The 27,629-nt window shown below is 47.4% G+C and overlaps 1 protein-coding gene across 1 annotated transcript in view; it reads right to left on the bottom strand.

The window, feature by feature from the left end:
- Positions 1-27,629, bottom strand: part of LOC147701302 (uncharacterized) — a 216,765-nt gene that overhangs the window by 95,442 nt on the left and 93,694 nt on the right. The window contains exon 5 of the mRNA XM_086930025.1: positions 18,784-18,837. Within this exon, the coding sequence (XP_086786151.1) occupies positions 18,784-18,837 (54 nt within the window). The remainder of the gene's footprint in view (positions 1-18,783; positions 18,838-27,629) is intronic.

Below are 27,629 nucleotides of genomic sequence, written 5' to 3'. Positions count from 1 at the left end.
ATTGGTGTTCTAAAAAATACAACAGGCTGTCATTTAGGGTCAGATATAAAATGTCTTGTGTCATTTGGGGTAAGAAATGAACAGAGATGCACCCTGTGACTCAGGTCCCACAACATGAGCAACATAGACGTAAGGGGGATGATGTCAGGAGTTGTTTGTGCACGTGGATGTGTCAGAGTGTGACCTGCTCCTTTACGAATGTGGTCCACACTCAGCCACCTCAGTGTTGTGGCGTACACCATGTCATGATAATTAGACTGCAGCCATGCTAATCGTCATGCAGTGTCACTTGCAATGTCAGTGTGGCTCATGGACCCGCAGATTTGCTGGGTTCAGCACATGTGCATGGATTTGTTGTGAGATTAGTGATGTGTGGGGAGGGCCTCCTCTGGGCACATTGTTGACGGGGGCGTACTTGCAGTGTCTATGTGTGCTGCAGTATGCCAAGGAGATCAGGGACATGATCCATTGTCATGGTGGGTGTGCACTGTGCTATACTTAATTGTGCATGTGTGCCATTGTGCCCATCTCCCCCGTCCCCCACAGTCCCTGGTTGTTACTCACCGTGTTGCTGTTGGATCGGGTCATGTTGAGCAGCGTTCGGTCCCCTACTCCTGCCACCCTCTCCCCACTGATGACTGTGGGCACCATTTCCTCCATCTCATCCAGCTCCTGCTGTGGCGGTGGACTCCCACCTCCAGTCTGCATTGCTGCTTTCCGGTTGTTGGCGAGTTTCAGCTTGGTTTTTCGCTTCACATCATTCCAGCGCTTCTTGGCACTTCACTCTGACTGCATTCACCTTGGCCAAGATGGACTGCCATATTGCATTTTTAGTTGCCAATGACACAGTGGAGATGAGGAACAGTTGTTGTTGGTGGTCTATCACCTCCAAAATCAGGATCTTGTTTTCCTGCAGAATGAATCATGGGTTTGTCTTCTTCTTTTCCTTGCCCTTCTCCTTCCCCGAGGTCCTTGGTTGGTCCTCCGGGGGGTTTGTGGGGTTCTGGTTGGCCTCATTAGTTGTGCCAGCATCCTCCATGGTGCTTCTCAGTTGTTTGGTTTTTTTTAATTTTTTTATTATTATATATTTTTTGCAGGTTTTATGGTGATATTTCTCACCTGACGTGGGAATAGCAAGTCTGGTGCTACTTATCGTTGATATTTTTATCGCTGTTGGGGTTATCGCCACTTTATTCACATTTGGGTTTCCTTTTTTGTCGCATCCTGGAAATTTTAACGCAAACATTTGACGTGTTATCGGGAAACTATTGCCTGTTGCCAGCATGATGAGAATACGCCATTAACACAGTGTTAGTTTCCCGCCATTGACGGTGTTATGTAAAATTGCGTTAACCTAGGTTGGCGATAATTATCGCCTGTTCTTGAGAATATCCCCCTAAGGGTGTATGCAACACAAATACCTATTTGTGTAATCCACACGCTCTGAATTATGCAGACACTTTGATATAGATCTGCCACAGGGTTATTGTATTATCTCCCAGCTTATATAAGGAAATTATGCCAGGACTCTACTGCAATAAGTTAATAAAGTTGAGTTCTGACATCACGATAACTGCGGCCAGAACCAGGAGCTGAGGGGAAAACAGACCACAGAGCATAGTTATTGAAGTTGTTTATCGGAACAATTTTTTCAGCTGTAGAGTGAGCACCATTAAGGAGATATTTATTGCAACATGTTTTTGATTGTACTTCATAGATAACTATAAAAATGGTTGAATATTTCTGCAAGTTTTTAATAATTCCGAGCTGCTGCACCGTTAAAAAATAAAAATAACTGGCATGTTTTACCTGACACTAACATCTTTTTGCAACAAATATCTAAAAGCTTTTTGATGTCTTTAATTTTGCACTCCAAATTCTCTTTTATTCTTCATGCTTGCAAACAAATTCTCTCTTTCATATGAAAGAGCCATGCACCAAGGATTTAAGTGGTTTGTGGGAAAGGCGATGGTGTGTGGGTGTTATCAAACAAAAAGGAGGGAAGAGGAAGAAGCGTCCATTCGTTTCCCCTGTTAACAAGTAACTAATAATCAAAAAGAGAACGGACACTGGTATCTGCAAAAACCATTAGTTTTTATCGAAAACCCTCATAGACGTCCTGGAGTTGTTATAGCGGTATATCTTTTTATCCGCCCCATCAGGAGTCTTGGCATCGTCATTGGGTATTCGATTAACGTGCAGTATGCCTGCTTCACCCGAGGCTACTTCTGGTGTAAGCAGAAGTGTCCAGAAATGAAAATAGTGTTTAAAAAATGGTGACTTAGTCAAAAAGGAATAAATTTTAATCTAAGAAAAAAGGGACTAGTCACTATTATTAAAAAGAAATTGGGATATTCAGGTAGTTGAGTTACTGAGCTACCATATCATTCTCAAAAAGGTGTCGACATGTTTCAGCTCACGGGGCCCACACAGGGTCAGGGGAGCTTTCGTCAGGACATAGACAAAGAAACAAACAAACAAGAATATATCACTCATACACCTTTTGTGTGTATAGTAGAAGTTACACAATGGAATTTCCAAGCTGTGAAAGAAACCAACAGAATAATTGTGTCAGTTGGTATGCTCGCTGGGCTCGACAGACATATATATACATGATTGCATTAATACACCGCATTACTAGAGGATTATGTGGGATACTAACGAATGTATACTGTTAGCAATTTGACCCTACAGTCGCTGTCAAAAACATTGAGAATCCCGATAACAAACAGCTTAAGGCTTTATATCATCTCCCACCAAAACCATGTTAATTTCTCCTGTTTCCTCACCTCACAAGGTTACCGTCAAAAAGAGGTTAACCTTTGTTAAGCATAAATTAATGCAATCATGTATATATATGTCTGTCGAGCCCAGCGAACATACCAACTGACACAATTATTCTGTTGGGCTCCTCTCGAGTATGGCGGGATCTCTGGTCTCCCTCTCCAACGAGGCAGACATCAGGTCGCATTGGGCAGCAGCCCAGCAGCAACTCTCTTTCCTCGGGCTGCGGCAGTGATTTCAAGGGGTGGTCACTGTAGGAAGGTGGATATCTGACTATGGTTACCCCCAAACTTTTTGCCTGGTGTTTAGCTGGTTTTTGACTTAGTTGGCCTGGGATCCTGCTATTCAGGGCCCCAGGCTGATTGCTCTCTCCTTAAAATGGACTCCATGTACCTTAGGTGCATAACACAATTGGAATTGGTTCACCTTATAGGCCCCTGTAACAGTGCACCCTAGGTGCCCAGGGCATAGGTGTATCCAAGGCCTACCAGGGGCTGCAGCACGTATTGTGCCACCCCTGGCCTGGCCTCCATATTTGACACAACTGGCTGATCACTCAGCTGGGGTAAGTTGGTGTAATCACCTCTTACTTAGGTACAGTATGTCTGTGCCTAACCCTAAACTGGACACATATGTTCCTATCAGCCACTCCTATGGAAGGCCTCATCAATCCTGGAGGCAGAGTGCTTGGAAATATGTGAGATGGTGCTCTGGCATGAGCTGAGCCTGTCTGCAGCTGTCGGGAACAACTCCCTAAGCTGTTCCGGGATATTGCCATACCATATACTCTTAAGTGCATTATAATCCTCGCGGTTAAATGCTATCTTTGGTTTGGCTTTATCAAAACATGTCGAGTAAGGTGTCATACGAATTGGAATACTATCCCCTCGCCAATTCTGGCGACGGGGATAGCATTCCACCCTTCTAGAGGGACACGACATGTGTGTAGCCTTAACCCCGGTTAAAGTTAAACAGAGCCTCAGCTTCACAAAATGGACGCTGCCACCACAGACACAAGTCTGGCCTCCTGCTGCTGACCGAAACTCGGCAGATGGTGGCCTGGACAAAGGGTTTCCTGCCTTGGGAGGTGCGAGCACCACCCCAGACAGGATTTTGTGTATTGGGTAGGACAGGGCTGAATAGAATCAGACATGCCCGGGGCACACAAGGTGTCCCCGTGCATAGGCCAGCCCAAACCGGTTCTGGGGCCTTCCAGCCCCAGTCCTGGCGCGGAGCTGGACAAAGGAAAGGGGGTGTAACCGCCCCCCTTCCTGGTTCCTCCCAGAGGAGGGACCTAGTAGGTGATCCACCCCCTAGATTGGAATAAGAGGGGGAGCAGTGCCATTGCACAGCAGATCATCCCGAAATCAACTTAAAACTAAGAAGAAGACTGGACTTCGACATTCTGCTGCACAGAAGACTGAAGAAGAATCTCCCTTGTGGCCAAGGAGTGACCACCCTGTGAACACAGGCACCAACCAGCAACTCGACGTCTGCTTTGCCGCCGCCTCCCGCCGGAGACCGAGCCCAGAGCCCGACAAGAACCAGACTCCCAGACCTCTCAGAGCCCGATCCACAGTCCCTGCAAAGAAGGGACCCGTGGAGGCACCGAGTGACGTGGGACCGGACCTCTTGGAAGACACTCGTAAAGCTGACAGCGCAGCTTCAGAGGCATCCTCGACGTTGTGCTTTGGGGACTGAGAACCCCCACCACCGAGCAGCCCTTGCACCGAAGATCAGCCCTCCAGCATCTCCACGATCTGCGTGGGGCCCTTTTGCATTGTGCCACTCGACGCGCCATCCCGGCCACTAGCCACGCGGCCAGCGGCCATCTTGGCGACGAACCCGAAGATTTAAACAGCAGGTCTGGTTGCTCCAGACCTACCCAAGCTCCTGTGAAAAGGAGCACCCGCTCTGACCTTGCTGGTCCGAGTGAACAGCATCTTTCAACTTCTGCGTGGCTTGCATTTGCCAAGGCCTGTTTGCTCCGATCAGGTCGCCGACACCGCCAACAGCGAGAAGCCTACGTGGGACAGCTCGTGACCGACTCCTGGACGTCCTCGACCCCGGGTATCCACGTGGCTGCAGAAAGAAGCTACCCGACAACGCCTGTTTGCACCCGACATCACCTGGTTCCACTCTGGTTCCACGGCAGTCACTGGCTAGTGACTTTGAACACTGTCCCCTCTGCTTTCAGGTCTTCAACTCTTCAGATCCACCCTTGGATCCACCGGAACTCTTCTCATCGAGCCGCCTGCAGCATCTCCTGCTCCAAGCACCATCGACCAGCGTGACGAAACCCGACACATCTTCGACCCTGTGCACCCGCTTCCTGTGGGTGAGGTAACTCAGCTCCGCCGGTGCTCCTGCACTGGTACACATCCCAAGGGCCTGTGTTTTAAGTTTCAGCTCCGTAGGTCACTCGGAAGGTTCCTAACTTTCTAACTTTGTGCTTTTTACGCACCATAGACTTTGTATTGAGAAGTGCGTGCACTTTGAACACTGCACCCGAGTCCCGTGGGCCTTTCCCGACTTAGTTATTTCCAGTCTCGAATAGCTCCAGCGATTCCCAAGGCCCTAGGCCTCTTCACTTTCCTCCTGGTATCTCTTATACCACTTATTTAGTATATGGTTTAGGTGGCCCCTAGGGCTCATCCATATTGTGCAACTTTTGTGTATTTTAAACTGTCTTGTGATTTAACGCTTGTGCTTCTGTGCTCATAAAGAGTCCAGGGGATTTTATAGTTAATAAATCAATATATATTTTCAATATATATCTGTGTGGTGTCCCTTTCATTTGGTATTCAAGGGGGTTGTGTATGGTATAACAGCTGGCTTCACATGCCTTTCAGAGTTTAGCCTAAGACTGCTTTGTCCACGTTACCACTAGGATAACTGGTCTACAAGGTTGAATTACAACCATCATCATAAGGGTTGCTTGGCATGGTACAAAGTGATCACTAGAACTAGTGAGCATTATATACCAGGCCAACTTCTCACATTGGTGAGCAGCGGATTGGGATCTGAGCTTGCTGTTGTTTTACCATTACAATCTTTGAGATTATCATTTGAAAGATCATACAGGTACCTGCTAGGTACATATAAAACAAGACTAGTATACTTAAGTTCTACTGAACTTAGTTGTTGTAGAGCAAAGGGAGTAGCACACCCTAGCTACAACTACTAGATAGGTTTAGTAGGTAAACACCAGTGTAGGTAGATTGCAACACATCCACCCACACTAGAGCAATGTCTGGAGCAGAGGGTTCCACTGGGAATGTCTCTGTTGAGAGTGACCCTCCAAGGGCACCATCCAAATTTGCTATTTTTCCCTTTAAGGAATTAAGACAGCTTTGTGTCTTAAGGGGTCTGAAGACAGGGCCTTCCCCTACTGCAGACCACCTAAGAGAGCTTTTGGATCAGTCTGAAGCTCTAAAGACCTCTAAAGCAAACCCCACAGGGAATGCTGAAGGAGGCCATCCTTCAGAGGATGACACTGTAGACCCCCCTGCCCCTATCATCCTAGTAGATGAGGATGCCTCCATCACTGGAGCTCCTCAAGTAGATGTAGAGGAAGAGGAAGAAGAAGAGGGGGAGGAGGTGGAAAGCAGTGAGTCAGATGATGACAGAGATAGTCAGGTGCTGGTCAGTAGACTGAACCAGGCTAACTTAAGTCAACTTGGGAATGAATCAGGTAACAACCCATTCAGACCCTCAGGTGGACTTAACCAGGAGCCTAGGAGGAGAAGGATTCACTCAGGTGACTCTGACAACTCCTATGCTTCTAGAGGTGCTCATGGTCACTCCAGAAGGAGGATGACTAGCCCTCAGAGAAGGGAACATGAGACCAAATTGAGAGAATCTCAAATTAGAGAGGCTGAATTGAGAGTCCAGAGACAAGAGTTAGAGATTGCCCTGGCCCAAGAGAAACTTGCTAGAGCAAGACAGCCTAGAGAGAGTGGATTAGGATCCACTGGTGGCAGCAATATCCAGAAGGATAAAGACAGGTCCTTTGATACAAGAAACCTGAGTAAGATTGTGCCCCCCTACAAAGCTGGGGATGATATCCACAAATGGATGACTGCACTTGAGAGAGCCTGCATGGTACAGCAGATCCCTCAGGAGCAGTGGGCAGCAATCTTGTGGCTCTCCTTTGAAGGTAGAGGCAGAGACAGACTCCTCACAGTTAGTGATGGGGATTCTAGAAACTACATGGTCCTGAAGAGTGCTCTGATTGATGGGTTAGGCTTAACCACTGAACAGTACAGGTTAATGTTCAGAGATACCCAGAAGACACAGACTCAGGACTGGTCTGAATTTGTTGAGTGTGCCACTAAGGCTCTGGAGGGCTGGTTGCTGGGAAGTAAGGTTAATGACTATACAGGATTGTATAATTTAATTATGAGAGAGCAAATCTTAAGTAATTGTCAAAATCAGCTTCTACATCAGCACCTGGTTGACTCTGATCTGACCTCCCCACAAGAATTGGGTAGGAGGGCAGACAAATGGGTCAGAACCAGGATCAGGCCTAAGAACCAAGGTGGTGACCAAAAGAAAGAGACTGCCAAGCCTCAAGAGAAGGGTGGGGATAAAAGTAAGGAAAAGACTTCCCCAGGGCCCCAAAACTCCAAGAATGGGGGTGGGTCCCAAGACACTTCTACATCCCAGAAAAAGCCTTATTGTCATACCTGTAAACAGGTGGGGCATTACAAAACAGATAGCTGTTGTCCCAAGAATGGCAATAAGGAGAATATACCTCCAGGTAAGGCTCCAACACCCCCTGTCACTGTTAGCAGTGGTCCCCCAGGTGGTGGGAGCACCCCCAAGAATTTGGGTGGGTTTACGTTTGGAGGACAGGTGGACTCTGGCCTATCCAGGTCCCCTAACTCAGATACTCTTGTCTATGAGACTGGCATGGGGTTTGCCAATTTCACAGCTTGCCCAAACACTTTGAGCAAGTATAGACAGGAGCCCCTCATCAATGGCTTGAAAGTGGAGGCCTTCAGAGACACAGGGGCTAGCATCACCATGGTGGCTGAATGTCTAGTCCCCTCAAGGCAACTTTTACCTGATGCCAGATATCAGGTGACAAACATTGATGGCATAGAAACCAATCATCCCATGGCAGTAGTCAATCTTAGCTGGGGAGGTGTCACTGGCCCAAAGAGAGTGGCAGTGTCAGCAAACTTGCCTGTAGATTGCCTACTGGGTAATGATTTGGAAATCTCAGCCTGGGCTGAGGTTGAACAGCAAACCCATTCTAGAATGGTAAATCTCCATGGAAAGGTTAGTGGGGCTGTAATGGCTACAGCCCCAATTCAAGATGTCCTTCCTGAAAAGGTTGGGAGGGCTGAGCAAACCTCAGCCCCATCTTTAGATAACTTCCCTCCTGGAAAGAGTAGCAGGGCTGTACTGGTAACAGCCCATACCCAAACTGAGTCTCCTCCTGAAAAGGTTGGAGGGGCTGTGATGGCCACAGCCCAAACTCAAACAGATACATGGGTAGTGAAGCCTGAAATGATGGATCACTCCACCCAAACAGAGAGCATGGAGGAGGAAGAGAAATCTCCCCCTCACCAGACTTTAGGAAAGGATCAGCCTCCTCAGGGAACTGATCTTACCCCTGATGAAGGAACTGTCCCAGAGGTTGTTAGGCCTGGCCTGACAGAACCTCTGATGGCAGTGGACCCTTCTCAGGAGGGACCCAGTCTGGAGCAGGTAACCTGCCCCTCTCTACCTTGCCTTACTCAGCCCAGGGCTGCAGAGGACAAGAAGGACAGTGAGACCCAAAGGGCCCCCTGTCAAATAAAGCACCCCCATCAACAGATTAGGGGCACCGAAACTAGTAGCCCTAGTGAGGTGAAAACTTTAAAAACTCCTGAGGGATCCCCCTTAAAAGTAGTTAGGGACCTCCCCCAGATGGATATTGTTGGGCACAGCCAAACCTGGGACCAAAAGGCCCCAAACCTGACCTGTCCCTCCAGTGAGCCAAACAGAGGGACCCAGCCTCCAGCTTTAGGTAGCCAGAGGTTGACCCTGAGAGCACAGTGCAACTCAGTCAGAGAAAGAAAGGCACACATGGTGGAGAGTGATTGGAGGAAGCTGAGCCCTACAGAGGAAACTCACTTCAGTACTCCATCCCAACACCAGCCTTTGACTTTGCAAAGACACACCACAGGTAGAGATTCCCTATGGTGGAGACCCTCAGATGCCCTTAGGGTGAGGGATTGCTTAGTGGACCATGAGACAGGGGGTTACCAAGCCAGAGCTGGTACTTCCTTATATGGCCTCTTAGGCAATATAGGCTTACCTGGTCAAGGATAGCCTTATCTCCTTTCGTTTGGGGGGGGGTTATGTAGGAAGGTGGATATCTGACTATGGTTACCCCCAAACTTTTTGCCTGGTGTTTAGCTGGTTTTTGACTTAGTTGGCCTGGGATCCTGCTATTCAGGGCCCCAGGCTGATTGCTCTCTCCTTAAAATGGACTCCATGTACCTTAGGTGCATAACACAATTGGAATTGGTTCACCTTATAGGCCCCTGTAACAGTGCACCCTAGGTGCCCAGGGCATAGGTGTATCCAAGGCCTACCAGGGGCTGCAGCACGTATTGTGCCACCCCTGGCCTGGCCTCCATATTTGACACAACTGGCTGATCACTCAGCTGGGGTAAGTTGGTGTAATCACCTCTTACTTAGGTACAGTATGTCTGTGCCTAACCCTAAACTGGACACATATGTTCCTATCAGCCACTCCTATGGAAGGCCTCATCAATCCTGGAGGCAGAGTGCTTGGAAATATGTGAGATGGTGCTCTGGCATGAGCTGAGCCTGTCTGCAGCTGTCGGGAACAACTCCCTAAGCTGTTCCGGGATATTGCCATACCATATACTCTTAAGTGCATTATAATCCTCGCGGTTAAATGCTATCTTTGGTTTGGCTTTATCAAAACATGTCGAGTAAGGTGTCATACGAATTGGAATACTATCCCCTCGCCAATTCTGGCGACGGGGATAGCATTCCACCCTTCTAGAGGGACACGACATGTGTGTAGCCTTAACCCCGGTTAAAGTTAAACAGAGCCTCAGCTTCACAAAATGGACGCTGCCACCACAGACACAAGTCTGGCCTCCTGCTGCTGACCGAAACTCGGCAGATGGTGGCCTGGACAAAGGGTTTCCTGCCTTGGGAGGTGCGAGCACCACCCCAGACAGGATTTTGTGTATTGGGTAGGACAGGGCTGAATAGAATCAGACATGCCCGGGGCACACAAGGTGTCCCCGTGCATAGGCCAGCCCAAACCGGTTCTGGGGCCTTCCAGCCCCAGTCCTGGCGCGGAGCTGGACAAAGGAAAGGGGGTGTAACCGCCCCCCTTCCTGGTTCCTCCCAGAGGAGGGACCTAGTAGGTGATCCACCCCCTAGATTGGAATAAGAGGGGGAGCAGTGCCATTGCACAGCAGATCATCCCGAAATCAACTTAAAACTAAGAAGAAGACTGGACTTCGACATTCTGCTGCACAGAAGACTGAAGAAGAATCTCCCTTGTGGCCAAGGAGTGACCACCCTGTGAACACAGGCACCAACCAGCAACTCGACGTCTGCTTTGCCGCCGCCTCCCGCCGGAGACCGAGCCCAGAGCCCGACAAGAACCAGACTCCCAGACCTCTCAGAGCCCGATCCACAGTCCCTGCAAAGAAGGGACCCGTGGAGGCACCGAGTGACGTGGGACCGGACCTCTTGGAAGACACTCGTAAAGCTGACAGCGCAGCTTCAGAGGCATCCTCGACGTTGTGCTTTGGGGACTGAGAACCCCCACCACCGAGCAGCCCTTGCACCGAAGATCAGCCCTCCAGCATCTCCACGATCTGCGTGGGGCCCTTTTGCATTGTGCCACTCGACGCGCCATCCCGGCCACTAGCCACGCGGCCAGCGGCCATCTTGGCGACGAACCCGAAGATTTAAACAGCAGGTCTGGTTGCTCCAGATCTACCCAAGCTCCTGTGAAAAGGAGCACCCGCTCTGACCTTGCTGGTCCGAGTGAACAGCATCTTTCAACTTCTGCGTGGCTTGCATTTGCCAAGGCCTGTTTGCTCCGATCAGGTCGCCGACACCGCCAACAGCGAGAAGCCTACGTGGGACAGCTCGTGACCGACTCCTGGACGTCCTCGACCCCGGGTATCCACGTGGCTGCAGAAAGAAGCTACCCGACAACGCCTGTTTGCACCCGACATCACCTGGTTCCACTCTGGTTCCACGGCAGTCACTGGCTAGTGACTTTGAACACTGTCCCCTCTGCTTTCAGGTCTTCAACTCTTCAGATCCACCCTTGGATCCACCGGAACTCTTCTCATCGAGCCGCCTGCAGCATCTCCTGCTCCAAGCACCATCGACCAGCGTGACGAAACCCGACACATCTTCGACCCTGTGCACCCGCTTCCTGTGGGTGAGGTAACTCAGCTCCGCCGGTGCTCCTGCACTGGTACACATCCCAAGGGCCTGTGTTTTAAGTTTCAGCTCCGTAGGTCACTCGGAAGGTTCCTAACTTTCTAACTTTGTGCTTTTTACGCACCATAGACTTTGTATTGAGAAGTGCGTGCACTTTGAACACTGCACCCGAGTCCCGTGGGCCTTTCCCGACTTAGTTATTTCCAGTCTCGAATAGCTCCAGCGATTCCCAAGGCCCTAGGCCTCTTCACTTTCCTCCTGGTATCTCTTATACCACTTATTTAGTATATGGTTTAGGTGGCCCCTAGGGCTCATCCATATTGTGCAACTTTTGTGTATTTTAAACTGTCTTGTGATTTAACGCTTGTGCTTCTGTGCTCATAAAGAGTCCAGGGGATTTTATAGTTAATAAATCAATATATATTTTCAATATATATCTGTGTGGTGTCCCTTTCATTTGGTATTCAAGGGGGTTGTGTATGGTATAACAGCTGGCTTCACATGCCTTTCAGAGTTTAGCCTAAGACTGCTTTGTCCACGTTACCACTAGGATAACTGGTCTACAAGGTTGAATTACAACCATCATCATAAGGGTTGCTTGGCATGGTACAAAGTGATCACTAGAACTAGTGAGCATTATATACCAGGCCAACTTCTCACAGTCACACACTCTAATTTAAATAAAAATACAGGCAAAGTCGCGAGGTGGGCACACGTGCACTAAATAAGGAAAAGTCGCGGGTTGGGCACATGCGCACTAAATAAAATGCAGACGCAGGGTGGGCACCTGCTCTATTGAATAAAAACAAGCGGCCATAACGCAGGGTGGGCAGCTGCAATTAAAGATGAAAATGAGCGGGGTGAGCACCAGCCGCCATTATCATGAGGGGGAATCCTTACGCTGGGGATTCCCTCTCAAAGACCTAACAAGGAAAATAAGCACAGCGCTCCCAGGGCGCAGTAATGCTGAAAGTCAGGTCCTTTCCAAAATAAAGCAAAGCCCTCACAGGGCGCTAGGGAGCACAAGAAGTCCTGGGCCAAAGAAGTGGAGCAGCTAGCTCCCAGCAAAGGAAAGTCCTCCAGGCATCCAGGGGCAGGGCAGAGCCCAGGGAGGCAAGCCTTCCCCTGGGCCCCAGCAGCAGCACGCCCCTGGCAGATTCGAGTCAAAGAACAAGAAAATTTTACATAGGGTCACAGCTCCTCCTTTTATACACCGTTTTCCTTTGTCTCACTGTAGGGCAAGGGAAGAACCAGATACAACTGGTTCAGGAGCACTTTGTTTTTCTCAGCTCCTCTCTCCCTTTCAAAAGACAGGCCAGGGACATCAGAAGCACAGCAGGAGGTGGAGCCAGGATTGTGGAGGGAAGGCATAGCCCTATTCAGGTCCTAGGAGCAACTCCTCCCTTCCATCTACATGCAGATCTCCCTATTCACCACCGGGCAGATACATCTTGGCTACTGGAGCCAACCACACCAGCCAGCCCCTGTCAATCACAAGCCAGATATGCAATTCACAACAGGCAGGCATAAATTGATACTTGTATAGCGCACTACTCACCCGCAAGGGTCTCAAGGCGCTTGTACGAATACCGCTGTGGAACCCATCCTGGCTTTCCCTGTGAGGAGTCCACTCCTGGGCACCCCCAAGGTGGAGGCAAGGCATCCTTAGCGTTGTGGGGGACATTGTGGAGATTAAGCAAGCTATTGCCCAGAGTTGCAGAGTGGGACTCCATGATTGGAATAGGCACCGAGGCGAGAATTATCAGGTCCGTGGAATTTTGAGCCCAAGACCCGCCGAGGCGGGGAATTGAACCTTGGTCCCGGGCTAGACCTCTGCATCAGGGTCTGCCGCTCTAATCATTGAGCCACACTTCTCCACTTGTCCACTGCATACACACTGCACCCAGAAATGCCAACTTCTAAAAGTTGCACTTCACCACTAGTCACAATACATCTGTGCACACCATTGCGCAGCATTTATTCTCACGAGTTCGCACATACCAAACTCGCCCCTGCACTCCTCTCATATCAGGAATTACCATGGACACAAATATCTTCCATGCATTCCTATGGAAGGGCAGGCCATCTCACCACACGCACTCAGAGTGCGCACGCACTTTACACTGGGTCACAGTGCTAAAGTGCGCAGAGGCCTATATTCACTACCATCAGGTCATATTAAAAGGCTAAAAGTTCAGGGGTGAACCTGCCAAAAGGGCCAAGTCCAACACCCTATCAGTGTGTCTCTTATTTTCTTGCTACATTCATTTTAAGATCTGGCCCATTTTGAGTCCATCCTCTTGTACCTGATTGTAGTATATGTACATGCGCAAATGGATACTTGTCTTGGTTTAGGTTGAATTACCCATACTAGGGAACTGTTTGGTTTGCTCCTAATGACGCCTGAGTGATAATAACGGGGCTAAGGATGCACTGAGGCAGGGCAGTGTAATGCGCAGATCCACAGCACAGATTCCAGATGCTTATTGCTCCCTAAGTTCCGACACTACAATGGCAATGAGGACTAGGATTCTCCAGGTGTGTCTAAGTCAAAGATCAGCTAAGGCAGTTGCGGGGGTGTTATGAAGTGGGAGGCACCTGTTTAAAGTAGAGAGGTCCTAAAAACACCAGGGGACCATATGTGACCTAGTGCCAGTGAGCTCTTACTGCAGAGCAGCGCCAGAAATTGTCAGCTTCAAGGAACCAAAACTCCTGTAGAGAAAACCCAGGAGAAACACCACAGGCACAGCAAGAAAGAGTATCTGTGAAGGATGAGTGCCGCCGGTGCGAAGAGTGCAAGCGGAACTAAGGGGAGCGCATGAGTGAATCAGGAGACTAGAAGCCAGGCCTATGAGCAGGTCGAACTCAGATCTGGAAAGATCCTAGTGGAAGTAGAAACAAAACAGACAAATCACAGGCATAAATTCAACAAGGCACAATAAGAGAAAAGGGGAGCGAAACGGCAATAATATTGTGGAGTCAAATGTGTAAAATGTAAATGTATTTGAGCTTATATAGCACACAGCTACCCACAAAGGGTTTCCCGGCGCTTGCTTAGGGAACCCGTCCTGGTATTCCCCTGTGAGATAACCCCAGCAGGGTATCCACAAGGTGAAAGCCCGGCATCCCGCCGCGAGGGGCCATTGTGGAGATTAAGCAAGCTATTGCCCAGAGTCGCAGAGTGTGAAACCGTGAGTCGAGAAGGCACCGGAGCGAGAATTATCGAGTCCGTGGAATTTTTGAGCCCAAGACCCGCCAAGTCGGGGAATTGAACCCTGGTCCAATCTCAGCTTCCAGGTCTGCCGCCTCTAACCCCTGAGCCACACTTCTCCACAAAGTCAAGGGAACTGTAAATCAAGCAAAGCCACCCAAGTCCCTAGTATCAACACCAACACAAACTTCTCAGATAAAAGTGATCAGCCCCAATGACACATGCCATGGCCTCAATTGCAGCTATAGAGCCATTCACTGTCACCTGCCAACCATCTGCCCGGGCACAGAAATGAAAGCAGTATGTGCAAAGATTAGAAATGCACTTTACGGATACAGCCATAGACAACAATTAGAAAATCCTCTGCTACAACATTTAGCCAGAGAAGGGGTCTAAAAACATTCATGAACCCTACCACAAGCTAGTTCACCGATCATGTATAATACCATAAAGACGGTTCTGAACAACCATTTGAACCAATGGCAAATCCAGACTATGAAAGGTTCCTGGCAGAGCAAGTATGACAGACACTACATGAGTATATAGATGTTTATAGGCAAATCTCATAGAACTGGGCAATGCCTGTAGTCTGAGCTATAAACTTGAAGAAATTTAGACACAGTAGATTCAGGGTTGCGTGTCAGCAAAGCTGAGACAACAAATTCTATATTCTCTTAGGAATATATCAAGCAAGAGCTGCCATTATAGCCATGTTGCCCTAATATCAGTAAGTACACTGGTGAAACTGCTTGTGCATATTTCATAACTGAGACAGTGAAACATGAAGGAATGGAAATTATTGGATAGCGCTGTTCAGGAGCAGGTGATAAAAATAGATGGGTACCCTTTTAGACTCATTGATATAATGTAGAGACTGTGCTTACAAATGTCATCATTGCATAATATGGGGAAAAGGTTGAACGTGTGATCAGTTAAAGTGAGATTGAAAATAAGAGGTACACTTTTGTGTCTTGTAAACCATTGCCATACCTAGATGATGTTTCGAGAAACGCTCCTATTTGCAGGCCATACACAAAGAAACTCGAAGTATGTGAGAATGATGGCTAATTAATACTGAGCTGTAAACCTCTTGAGGGGACGATCACATCTTGTTTTTTTATGTAGCTCCAGATCTGATTTCTCTTGTTCGGAGAATGTAATCCTTTCACATTTAATGATGATCATTTAGGTGCTGTCATTAATGAAGTTTAATCCCTGCTCTTTCCTTGGTCAAGCTTGATTTCATAATGATATCCAATTGGGGTAATGGAAACTTTTCTTTTTCTTTTCTTGGTAAAGAACCTTGTTATCTCCCCCCTTAGTACAGAGATGTATGTGTATGGTACTGATTAGTCCGCACATTTGGCAAGTGCCTCCCATCATCAGCTTCACTGCATGCTTTGGGTTCTTCCAAATAGTCATGTGATTCTTATCAAGCCCCTTATGCCCAGCCACCCTAGGAGCTGACCAGGAGTTTGGAGACTGCAAAGGTTAATTCATCATTGTGTCATCCTCAGAGTACTGTGTTTCACCTATTCTCTAGTAGACTTCCATCCTCGATTTCTGGGGTTCTTCTGTCACAGCCCCGCAGCCCTCTTCCCATATGTGGGCATGATACTGTCTTTTCCAAATCGCGATCTTCCACTTTGGACAGCATAGGGTTAGTAATATAGAGCCAGATTTATCAGTCTTTCATGCGATGCAAACACAGGTCAATGTGCTGTGCTGCCAGAAATGGAAAGGGCAAGAATGCACCATATTTATCAAGATATGGTGCATTCCTGCTCTCTGACTTCACTGGTGCACAATCTACTGCCTAGCATCAATGCAGGCACCCCTGCATCATGCTGCAAGGGGGCCTGCATTGCAGGGAGGGTTGTTTTGTTTGCAGGAAGATATGCCTTCCTGCACACAAACAATTAGCTAAGACCATTTCCTGTTTCTAAGTGCGCTCAAGAACCATATTTCTCCTCGTTGTGCATACCCTGGTAAGGCATAGCATTTTAACGCATTACCAGGTTTACCAATCTTGATAAATTTGGGAATTGCTTTAAAATCCACCGGTGGTTGCATGGGAATATCCACCCTGCACCCATGGAACATCTTGTCTGGGCACTTGGTCTGACTATTATTTTTTTTATTTTTTATTAAAATCTTCCCCGTCTACCCGTCCTCCACCGGTGTCTAATTTCACGGCACGAAACTGGAAGCAGGCTGAACTTCTCACTTTCATTCCATTCTGTCTACCACACTCCCTAGCGACACCATTGATATTAAAAACTGCTATCCTTGATCAATGGCTGACACAAGCTAGTGATGTGGTCGCCCCTGTGAAAACTATCAGAACTAAACGCCCACATGACGCTCAGCGTTGGTTTACTGATCAACTAAAACTGGACAAATTAGTCCTTAGACAAGCTCTGTTTATTGATGCTAGTGCTAAACGCTCGTTGTCTCAAACCCCTATTCAACAAGAAGTTTCTCATGACTTTCCGTATGTTGATATTATATTAAATTGATCATTTTAAACCTTCTATTGTATTCTATGTATGAAATGTAATTTTCCTTTGTTTACACCAATCCAATTTGCATAGCCTTTACATTCTCTCCTTTAAGCTACGCTAATCTGACTTTTACACCCAACTAACTATTTTATTCCTAAATTCCATTTGGATTCATTTGACTATTTATTGCTTTATTGTATTGTGTACTGATAATTTAAATTCCCTTAATAAACTTATTTTTTAACTTTAAAAACCTATTGTTTTTCACACATGCTTTCCTCAATAAGCAGGTAAGACCAATTGGGTTTGTCATAATGTTTCATATTAAACAGATCAAACCTTTGAAATCAGTTGTGCCTTTCCTCAGTGATGAAGTATTTCCCGCTTTCCAGAGGCTTTACTTCATGCTAACACCCCTGTCTACTATGGTAACCTGTGAGATTACTTGTAACAAAATACCTGTCTATATCTTGTAACACAATGTAATAACAACTGCCTGGTAAATACTTACTGGCTTTAACGAAATGTGTTTCACAATTAATAAGTTAGAACTGCTGCCTTTGTCATAACATTTCATACCAAGTGGACAAGACCTATGGCATTTGACATACCGATTCCCAGTGAACCAATCAGGCCAATAGCTTGTCACCATAACCATCTCTGGCCTACAGTTTTGAGCCTAAACTTTTCCACAAGGCTATCCCCCTTCACCCCTCTAAGATGTCAGTATCGACTTTCTTAAAAGTGTTTAGTACTTTCGACGCAACAGGGATGGAGACTGGGTGGCTCACAGACTTTTTGCAGCAACATCTGGATGTAAAGTTCAGTGGTAACTTGAATCTGACATCCATAATGTGCATAATGAACTGACATGGCATCAATAATTGCGGCTTCCGAGAGGGACTCATCTGATCAGATCCAAGATTTTAAGTAGAGAGTGATTTGCACGCAAGGATAAGAGGGCCATAAGTGTGTGCTATGGTAGGACTGAGCAAAATGAGAACAACACTTTAACTGACCAATCCATGAAAACGCTGACCTAAAGCCCATGTTTGTATGAATATTCATATGTATTTTTATTATGAACAGTTTTTTTTTAATTAGCCTAGCGAGACTGGTAAACCGGCCTCTGTGGCCACCTAAAAACTAGAGGGCAGATTTACAATAAAATTACGCATCTCTGCATTGTAGCAGAGATGCGTCAGTTTACTTGCATTACACAAATAATCCTTGCGCCACCACGGATGACTCACATTTACAATGAGGCGCACCATGGCGTCAGGATTAACAGATGTGTCACACATCTGTTGGCGCAAAGCTCACGCATTGCTGGAGTCGTATTGCAAGCACGACAACTCCAGCAATGCTCAGGAAGTTCTATACCTATTGTGCTGCACCACTCCTTAAGCCTGCTTCAAGCAGGCGTAAGGTTTTGACGCAGTGGCACCGTAGAAGTGGCACAGTAAAAATGTGTAGATTTCACTGTGTCACTTTTACAAGGCTTTCTTGCTTCAGAACAACCACCCTTCATACATTATACCTGACGCAGGAATAATGTGATGCAGGGCTTTGCAACGTGGCGCAACTCCATAGATGTGTCACGTTATAAATGTGTTAACATGGCGCATTGTTTACGCTGCCGCTGAGACCTAACGGTGCCGTAAAAATTACGTAAGGGGATTGCAAATCTGCCCCTAGATGTAGCCCAATAGTCATTCATTTTCCATTATAAACCACACTGTATGTCCTACAGACCGGTCTGAGGCAACATAGAAACCTATGAACATGTACGTGTGTGGAAATACGAATAGTGCCTCATATATTAGCTGAGAAAAAACTTACCAGGATAGGGCATCGGTGTGGCATTTTCGGAGCTGGTATTTATTTTCTTGCAATCTGCAAATGGAAACAAACTGATTGTTAATGCTTTGGGAATTGCCTTTTATGGCTTTGTGCATCTCTAACTCAGGGCATAAAATCCAAGCTTCACCTTTTAGTTAATGTGGTGTGGCACTTTTTGGTCATAAGAATGAGAGGCACTAAGATTTTGTGCAACACATACACATTGCTGTAATGCACTCTCTCTGAAGTGTGAAGAGACTTCGGTATGGCTTCACCATAGAGTTATTGTTATCAAAAGAAAATATACTAAACACATACTATCATGCAGATATAGGAATATAAAACATTATAATGATACATGCAATCAATCTGAAGACAAACGTAGAACTGAACTATTTGAGACATCAAGAAGGAGATGAAAAAACGTTCTAGATTTTAAGAACATTAATGTGTATTTTCCAATAAATGTGAAATTTGACACTTAACGATGCCTTGGCAGCAATTATTTAAAATGCATAGGAGTGAAGGGAACTCGCTTGTACAATTTTTGGTTTGCGAGAACTGCGACACCTTGTGCCTACATTGTGTTACAGTGATCAGTAGGGTACCAGAAATGCCATAGGGGTGGCCTCAGGCACCAAACACCAACCCCAGGCACAGTCAATGATCGATGTGGAAAAAACATTGGTTAAATAACCTGGGGGCATATTATCAAGAAACAGAGTTAAAATTATCGCCTCTTTAGTGGCAGAAAAGTGCGGCTAAAGCTGCGATGATGGGCTTGATAATATGCCCTTGAGAATTTCAAAAGAAGCCCATGTTCTGGTGTCAACATGGGCTTCTATTGGAATTCTATACGGCATATTATCAAGCCCATTATCGCCGGTTTAGCAGCAGTTTTCTGCCGCTAAAGCGGCAATAATTTTAATTCCGTGCTTGATAATATGCCCCCTGGTTTTCTGAATGAATTGTGGCTTTCAGTGTGGCGGAAATATTGAGATGATAGAACAGTGAAGTATAAATATATTCCTTCCCTCTTCAGGGCCTTTGCGGAAGCACAAGATGGAAGAAGAGTGATGGAGTGGTAATATCTGCTAAGGGAGTAAGGAGGTGTGAATGCGAACGAGAAAGGCCTCACATTTAAGAACTGGCTCCATTATCACTTTAAATACAGGAAGCTACATTATGTTTTTTATCATTCACATATACTTTTGTTAAATATTTTGAGTTTTTAAATGTATTTCATAGATACTCAAGTGTTATGTTAAGATTTTCACTGTACTGCTGTCGTTGCTTGACAACTGATGTCTGATATTCCTTTGTATTTCCATTTTTTTCCTTTGTCTTGGTACTGTGATTCACTGTATCTTTTGCTTCTGTGTGTATCCACAGCAGTATGTATAAATGGCCTACTGTGAGGTTTGAATTTCTTCTAGGCTGCGTGGGTGTAGGTTTGAGTCACTATTGCCTCAAGTGCCACTTGAGTAGTTGTGTGTGCGTCCTAGGGTACAGTTTTATACATGACCCAATGCATTTGAATTACCCTCTCACTGTGTCTCTTATTTTCCACTTTTCATATTCCCTATTGTGGGTCCATCCTCTTGTACATTACTGTATGTAATGTTAGCGCTCTAGCCAGCGTACGTCGCGTGATGACGTAACGCGCCCGCGGCCATGTTGGGGATGCGCGCGCATCCCAGTGAAAAGAGCGTGAGTGCCGGAGCTACGAGCAAAGCGGCTCGGTGCTCTCTGACCACAGCTACACAGTGAATAAACCCCTTGAACCTTAATACATTGTTGGGTCATTATTGAAGAAGAAAGCATCATTACAATGGCGACGAGAGCGGGGTGAAAGAAGAAAAAAAAAAGGGAAAAATTGAGCAATGGTCACAAACAGGTGCAAACCCTCAGACCAAGCCACAAAGGAGGTCCAAAGACAGGACAACGACAACCTAGCCACACCAAGGGCACCAAGGACGTCAGAGAGCGCGGCAGAGCCCACAGCATCCCACTCCACGAAGGAACCATAGGTATCCAGGTACGGGGAGCCCCTCACGCATACACTCACAGTGGGAACTAGACAGGGCACACAGAGGGCCATATAGGGCATGCAGCGGCGAAAGAACGCTGGAGCAACCCCACGGGATCTACCCACCCGAGGGGCAGGAGAGCTGGCGACTTCAGGGAAGAGTGAAGGGGATGAGATAAAGAGTCCCCAACTTCAACCTAAGAAGCAGGAGGAAGACGGCGCACCAGGCAGTCCCAAAAGCCAAAGCGGGATCACACCATTGGGAAGGAGCGAAACCATGTGCGCGCAAACGTCCCTTGCAACAGCGCCTGTACTGTTCCTGCCCAAGCCAGGAGAACCCCTTATGAAGTGGGAAGACTGGAGAGACTATATTGATAACTTTATTGAAGTACTAGAGGATGAAAATGAGGAGAAATGTACAAGTAAAAGGAAGAGACGGATACTTTTACATAACCTGGGTCCGGAGGGGCTCAGAATATTCAAAAACTTAGTACCTAAACAACGTGATGCCACTGATGACGATGTATATGCCCACGCAATTGAGGAATTAAACAAACACTACAGACCAGTGGTATGTGTCTCAATTGACCGATACAATTTTCAACGGAGGTAGCAGGAAGCTGGAGAATCGGTCGAAGAATATGTAGCGGCATTAAGGAAACTAGCATCCACATGCAGATATGCAGCATTCCAAGACGAGTTCATAAAAGACCAGATAGTGATGCACACCACGAGTAGGGCAGTGCAAGATAATTTATGGGCAAGCGGAGATACCACGCTGAAGGAAGTCATGGCAATAAAGCAGAAAGCGGAGTTGGCACGACGATGCACGGAGGCGGTGCAGAAAGAGACGTTGGCCAGGCTGATGGTGAACAGAATAGAAGAGGAGGAGCCCCGATGAGAGAGCAGAAACAATGGAACCTCACAGAAAGGCCAGAACAGGTGGCGGGGAAACCCAGGCCCTCCGGGAAAACAAACGGGAGTCGGCAAGAATGCCTGCTACCGATGTGGAAGCACGGCACATGAGGCCTAGGACAGGAAGTGTCCGGCGTTTTGCGCCAAATGTATGTTCTGCGGGATCGTAGGGCATTACGAGAAAGTGTGCCGTAGGAAGTCAACCAGCAGTGTGGTGAAATATGTCGACCAAGGACAAGAAGACCCAGGGGAGAGCAACCATGAGGAAGAGGACACAGTACTCTGCATTTATGACCAGGTGTTATGCGTGGACACCAAGAGATCAAGCAAGCCCGTGCTGGACATGACAATTGGTGGAGTGCCAATAAACATAGTGGCAGATACGGGTTCACCCTACACGATAGTCCAGAGGACAGTGTGGAACGAGACATTTAAACCACATTTGGGCCCGGAGCTAGAGAAGCTGGATATAAGGCCCGTCTCATACAATGGTGACCGCATACCCATGGCGGGGTACAGACTGTTAAAATTTGAATTTAAAGGACGCAGTGCGAACTGCAAGCTGTACGTCTCGGAGAAAGGACCATCGGTACTGGGGTGGATGGACCAGGGTGACCTGGGCATCAAACTGGACCCGGGAGGAGAGGTTCAAGTATTGCTCACGGAACCAGAACGATGGCCAGATATGGACCGATGGAAAAAGGAATACCCCAAGGTGTTCGGAGGCAAGGTGGGAAAACTAGAGAAGTTTGCGCACAAGATCATACTCAAAGCAGGAGCGGAACCGGTGTCCCACAGGGTGAGGAATGTGCCACTCGCAGTCAGAGACGCAGTGCAGGTAGAGCTGCAGGAGCTGGAAAAAAAAGGCATAATCGAACCAATCACGTGTGCTGAATGGCTGGCACCACTTGCAGTGGTGATGAAACCCAGTGGGAAGGTCAGGCTATATGTAGACCTGCGTGAATTAAACAAAAACATCAAAGTGGAGAAGTTTCCCTTGCCACAAATTGAAGAGATGTTGGCCAAAACAAGAGGAGTCAAGTGGTACTCCACCATTGACCTAACCTCAGCATACCACCAAATCGCGTTGCACCCGGAGAGTAGGAGGCTAACGTCATTCATAACCCCCTTTGGGTGCTACCAGTTCTGCCGCATGCCGTTTGGGCTGGCGTAAGCGGCAGCGGTGTTTCAAAATCTGATGCACCAATTGTTCAAGAACGTGGACGTCATCCAGTACTTTCAGGATGATATCCTAGTGATGGGGCGAGATAAGTTAGACCACGACGCGAAGCTCGCTAAGGTGCTGAAGATGCTGGAGGAAAATGGCCTCACTGCAGAGTTGGAGAAGTGCCGCCTAGGTATGGAGTCAGTGACCTACCTGGGCCACGAAATTGGAGTGCAAGGAATCACGCCCAAGACCGAAAACGTGAAGGCAATTTGCAACGCGCCACCCCCCACCGGCAAAGAAGACGTCAGGTCCTTTTTAGGCATGGCAGAATACTATAGTAAATTTGTGCAACACTTTGCAACGAAAACTCACCACATGAGACAATTAACGAGAGAAAAAGCAACCTTCAATTGGACGGAAGAGGCACAAAGGGAGTTTGATAGCATAAAAATGGACGTGGTAAGCGCCGTACCCCTGCAAGGTTATGACCCCCAAGGGAGAACAGTGCTCACAACAGATGCCAGTGACAAGGGGTGGGTGTTGTCAGGACAGAGAACAAGGAGTAGTGGAGACATTGAGCTTTGCATCGCGCACACTGAGTGACACAGAGAAGAAGTTCAGCGTCCTAGAAAAAGAGATGCTGGCCGTGGTGTGGGTGATGACAAGGTTCCGGCAATTTCTATGGGGTACACGGTTCCAGTTGAAGACTGACCACAAACCGTTGGTGAAAGTACTCACCTCAAGTGGGCATGCCAGCGCCACGCCCAGAATTTCAAAGATGACTCTGGAGCTTCTGGAGTACAGATACGACGTGGAGTATATCCCGGGCAGTCGGAATAAAGTGGCAGACTATTTGAGCAGGGCGGCGGCCATGGAGACAGAAGCAGAAGACAAGGAAGCTGGAGAGGAAATCGTAGCTTTGATGGAGGACCAGGAAAGGGTCATGAGCAACCAAGAATGGGATGAAGCCTATAAGGAAGATCGTGACATACAGGAAGTGAAGGAGTGCATAGTGAATAGATGGCCAGAAAAGAAAAACCTCAGTGAGAATCTACGGAAGTATTATGAGGTCAGGGAGGAACTGTCAGTGGACGATAAGGGAGTGTTTGTATACAGGGGAGACAAGGTCATCCCCCCAGCAGGAATCGTTCCGAGATTACTAGCGATACTCCATGAAGGACATCTGGGGATCGGGAAGACAAATCTACGGACCAAACAGGGATACTGGTGGCCAGGCATGGACTTACAAGCCGAACGGTGCGTCCGAGAAGGCATCCAATGCCAAGGAGCAGACAAAACACTTAAGCCTTTAAGACCAGCGCTGGGAAAGTTTGACTCCCCGAAGATCCCGTTGGAAGAACTGTCTATTGACATTTTGGGCCCAATCCTAGATGGTCAAGGTACCCAGAAGTACATGTGCGTCCTCATAGACAGATACTCAAAGTGGCCAAAAGTGAAGGTAGAAGAAGTAATGGACACAGAGACAATTCTAAAGTTTCTGAATGATACGTTCGTAAGAGAAGGCATTCCCAAATCTATACTGAGCGACAATGGACCTCAGTTCACCTCAGAAAAATGGACTAAATTCATGGAAAGGAATGGTATTCTGTCCAAACACACCTCCATCTATCACCCGGCTGGGAATGGCCTAGTCGAGAGCTTTAATCGGGTGGTGATGGGATCGGTAGAGGCGGCCATAATGAGTGACAAGGACTGGGAGAAGGAAATATGGAAAATGATATGGGCGTACCGAATCACCCCCACTGGAACAGGGTATAGTCCCTTCCAAATCCTCAGGGGCCAAGATCCTTTCACGAAGGACAACCGAGTGTGGAAGGAGAAAACAGTGACTAGTAAATGGTCCCCAGCAGTGGTTCAGGCAAACCTGGAGAAAGCACAAGAGGTCTACGCCAAGTACTATAACTTATGAAGGAACGTGAGAGATACAGGATTGGAGGAAGGCGAATGGGTGAGAGTCAAGTTGGCAGTAATGCAAAGGAAGGGGGACAGCAAATATAGTAAACCCCTTCAGGTCAAGGAGGTGTACGATAGAGCTGCCCTATTAAGCGATGGCAACGTATGGTCGTAAGACCGTATGGCAAGGTGCAACAAAATATTACACTGGAACTCCGGTGAGCAGGAGCAGGAAGGGGCAGCGGAGCATGATCAAGGAAATGAACTTTTCAACTTGGACGAGGATACGGAAGAGGGAAACCCGAGTGAGGAGCAGGGCAGCAGAAGTAACCCCAGAATAGAGATGGAGAGGAGTGCAAGGAGGTCGATGGGGAGCCCAGCTGAACCGGGCCAGAGAGAAGGTATCGGAGAGACTTAGGAGAGAGAAGAGACAGCCACACCGGTAAGACGTACCCGAGGGGGGAGAGCGGTGGTGAGACCATCCAGGTTCCAGGACTATGATATGAGCGATGGACTATAAATTTTTATGGTTGTTTCATTGTGGGAAAAAAAGGGGAGATATGTAATGTTAGCGCTCTAGCCAGCGTACGTCGCGTGATGACGTAGCACGCCCGCGGATATGTTGGGGATGCGCGCGCATCCCAGTGAAAAGAGCGTGAGTGCCGCAGCTATGAGCAAAGCGGCTCGGCGCTCTCTGACCACAGCTACACAGTGAATAAACCCCTTGAACCTTAATACATTGTTGGGTCAATATTGAAAAAGAAAGCATCATTACACTGTAGTATTTTATTTGTGCATGTACAAATCAGTAGATCGAATTGGGGGTTTGGGTTGTATTATACCCTACTGGGGAACTGTTTGATTTGTTCCTGATGACGTTTGAGTGTTATTAAAGGGGTTGCAGTTGTGCTGATGTGGGACAGTGTAATGCGCAGATCCAAAGTACAGTGTCTGAATGGTTACTGCTCCCCCGGCCTGACACTACAATGGCGACGTGGACGGGCATCCCCATATGTGCCTGAGTCAGGGATCGGCCAAGGCAGCTGCAAGCACAGACACCTAAGTGGGGTTCCTATGGAGCAGGAAGCACTGTTTCAAAGGAGCTTCGCCATTAAAACACTGGTGGTCCATGTGATGCTATCCCAGGGACCTCTCACTGCAGACCTGCACCACAAAGTGTCAGCCCTGAGGGACCAAAGCTGCTGTAGAGAAAACCCAGGAGAGACTGTGCTAGCACAGTGAGAAAGAGTGGCTGCGAGGGAGGAGAGCTGCAAGTGCAAGTGCCCACCAGGGGTGCATGACTGCATGAAGAGACTAGAGGACAGGTCTATATAAGCGGAGAGGCTACAATCAGATCTGGAAAAGACCTAGTGTAAGCTGGTACAAAAGATGGACAATTTACAGCAATACAGGCTCAACTGCAAAAAGGAGAGAGAAACAGAAATGGGCAGGCAGGTGGGCTGATCCTGTGGATCAGCAACAAGCTAACTGTAAACCAGGCAATGCCACACAGGAGGTACTCCCTAGCTCCAGTACCAGCCACAGGGTGCCGTAAAAAGACACACTACTCAGATAAAAATGGTCAGTCCCAATGACAAAAGCCATGTTCTCAGTTCCGGATGTTGGGCAATTCGTCATCGCCAGCCCACCATCAGTCCAGGTACAAAAATGGAAGCAGTGGATGGAAAGATTAAAAATGCACTTTGCAGCCAAAGGCACAGACAGTTAGACACACCCTCTGCTTCTACATTTTGTCAGAGAAGGAATCTCTAAACTTTCCTGAAGCCTACCAGAATCTGGTCCAACATTCACGTATGAGACCTTAAAGAATGCTCTGAACAAACATTTTGAACCCATGGCAAATCCAGACTATGAAAGGTTGCTGTTGAGGCAAGCATGACAGACCCTAGATGAGCCTCCATATGATTTTTACAAAGAGCTGGACAGTAACTGTAGTCTGTGCATTGAGTTTGAATACATTCTGTCATAGTTCATTCAGGGTTGTGTGTCAGCAAAAGTAAGAGAACAAATCCTGCAGGAATCGCAAAAGTTGTGAGACATTCTAACACTCGGGAGATCCAAAGAGCTGGTAAAAGCAAGCGCATTGCATATGGGAACGGCTCTCGAAAAACCCATTAAGATGGAGCCTGGCCAAATTATCGTGTCAGGTCCACCACAGAAAATAGTGAGAAGTCAAAGACAGCAAAAACCTTGTGGGTGTTGAGAGGGGACGTTTCCTCAAACCAGAGAGTGCCCACAGAATAAGGAGAAATGATTCCCATGCAGAAAGCGAAATCATTTTGTAAAAGTATACTGGTCATCAGAAGTCCAAAAGGCTACAGGGCCAAGACAGGTCAACATGATCATGCCAAGCACATTGGACCAAGCTGATGATGACATGTGGGAAGATGAAGGAGATGAGTTGAAACAAGGTATATTTGCAGTGGATTCAGAAACTCTGCACAAACAATGGTCCCCCATTCCAGGGGGGAAGAGCTTGCAGAGTACTTGGTTTCACTTAGATATCAGCGGTTCACACCACAATGCCCACACATGAACGGGGAGACTGAACATTTTATGCATACCTTCGCCAAAGTGAGTGACATTGCGCAATCATAATTTGGAGTGGGCTATCCCATCTTTCTTTCTGAATAAAGCCAGACTTCTAAAGTGACTTCTGGCTTTGCCCCAGACTCTGTTTCTTTGAGATGGGTTGTAAAAGATGTATTACCTCATCACCCGAAAGGGTTGCTGGTGATGTAAATAACCAGAGGCCATTAAAAATTGAAGTGATAAAAATGCCAGTGCCAGTCATTGTCG

The sequence above is a fragment of the Lissotriton vulgaris genome, chromosome 7 (genome assembly GCF_964263255.1).
Source record: "Lissotriton vulgaris chromosome 7, aLisVul1.2, whole genome shotgun sequence".
Classification (NCBI taxonomy): domain Eukaryota; kingdom Metazoa; phylum Chordata; class Amphibia; order Caudata; family Salamandridae; genus Lissotriton; species Lissotriton vulgaris.
Note: the sequence above shows the minus strand (reverse complement) of the source record. Positions and strands in the feature narration are given on the sequence as shown.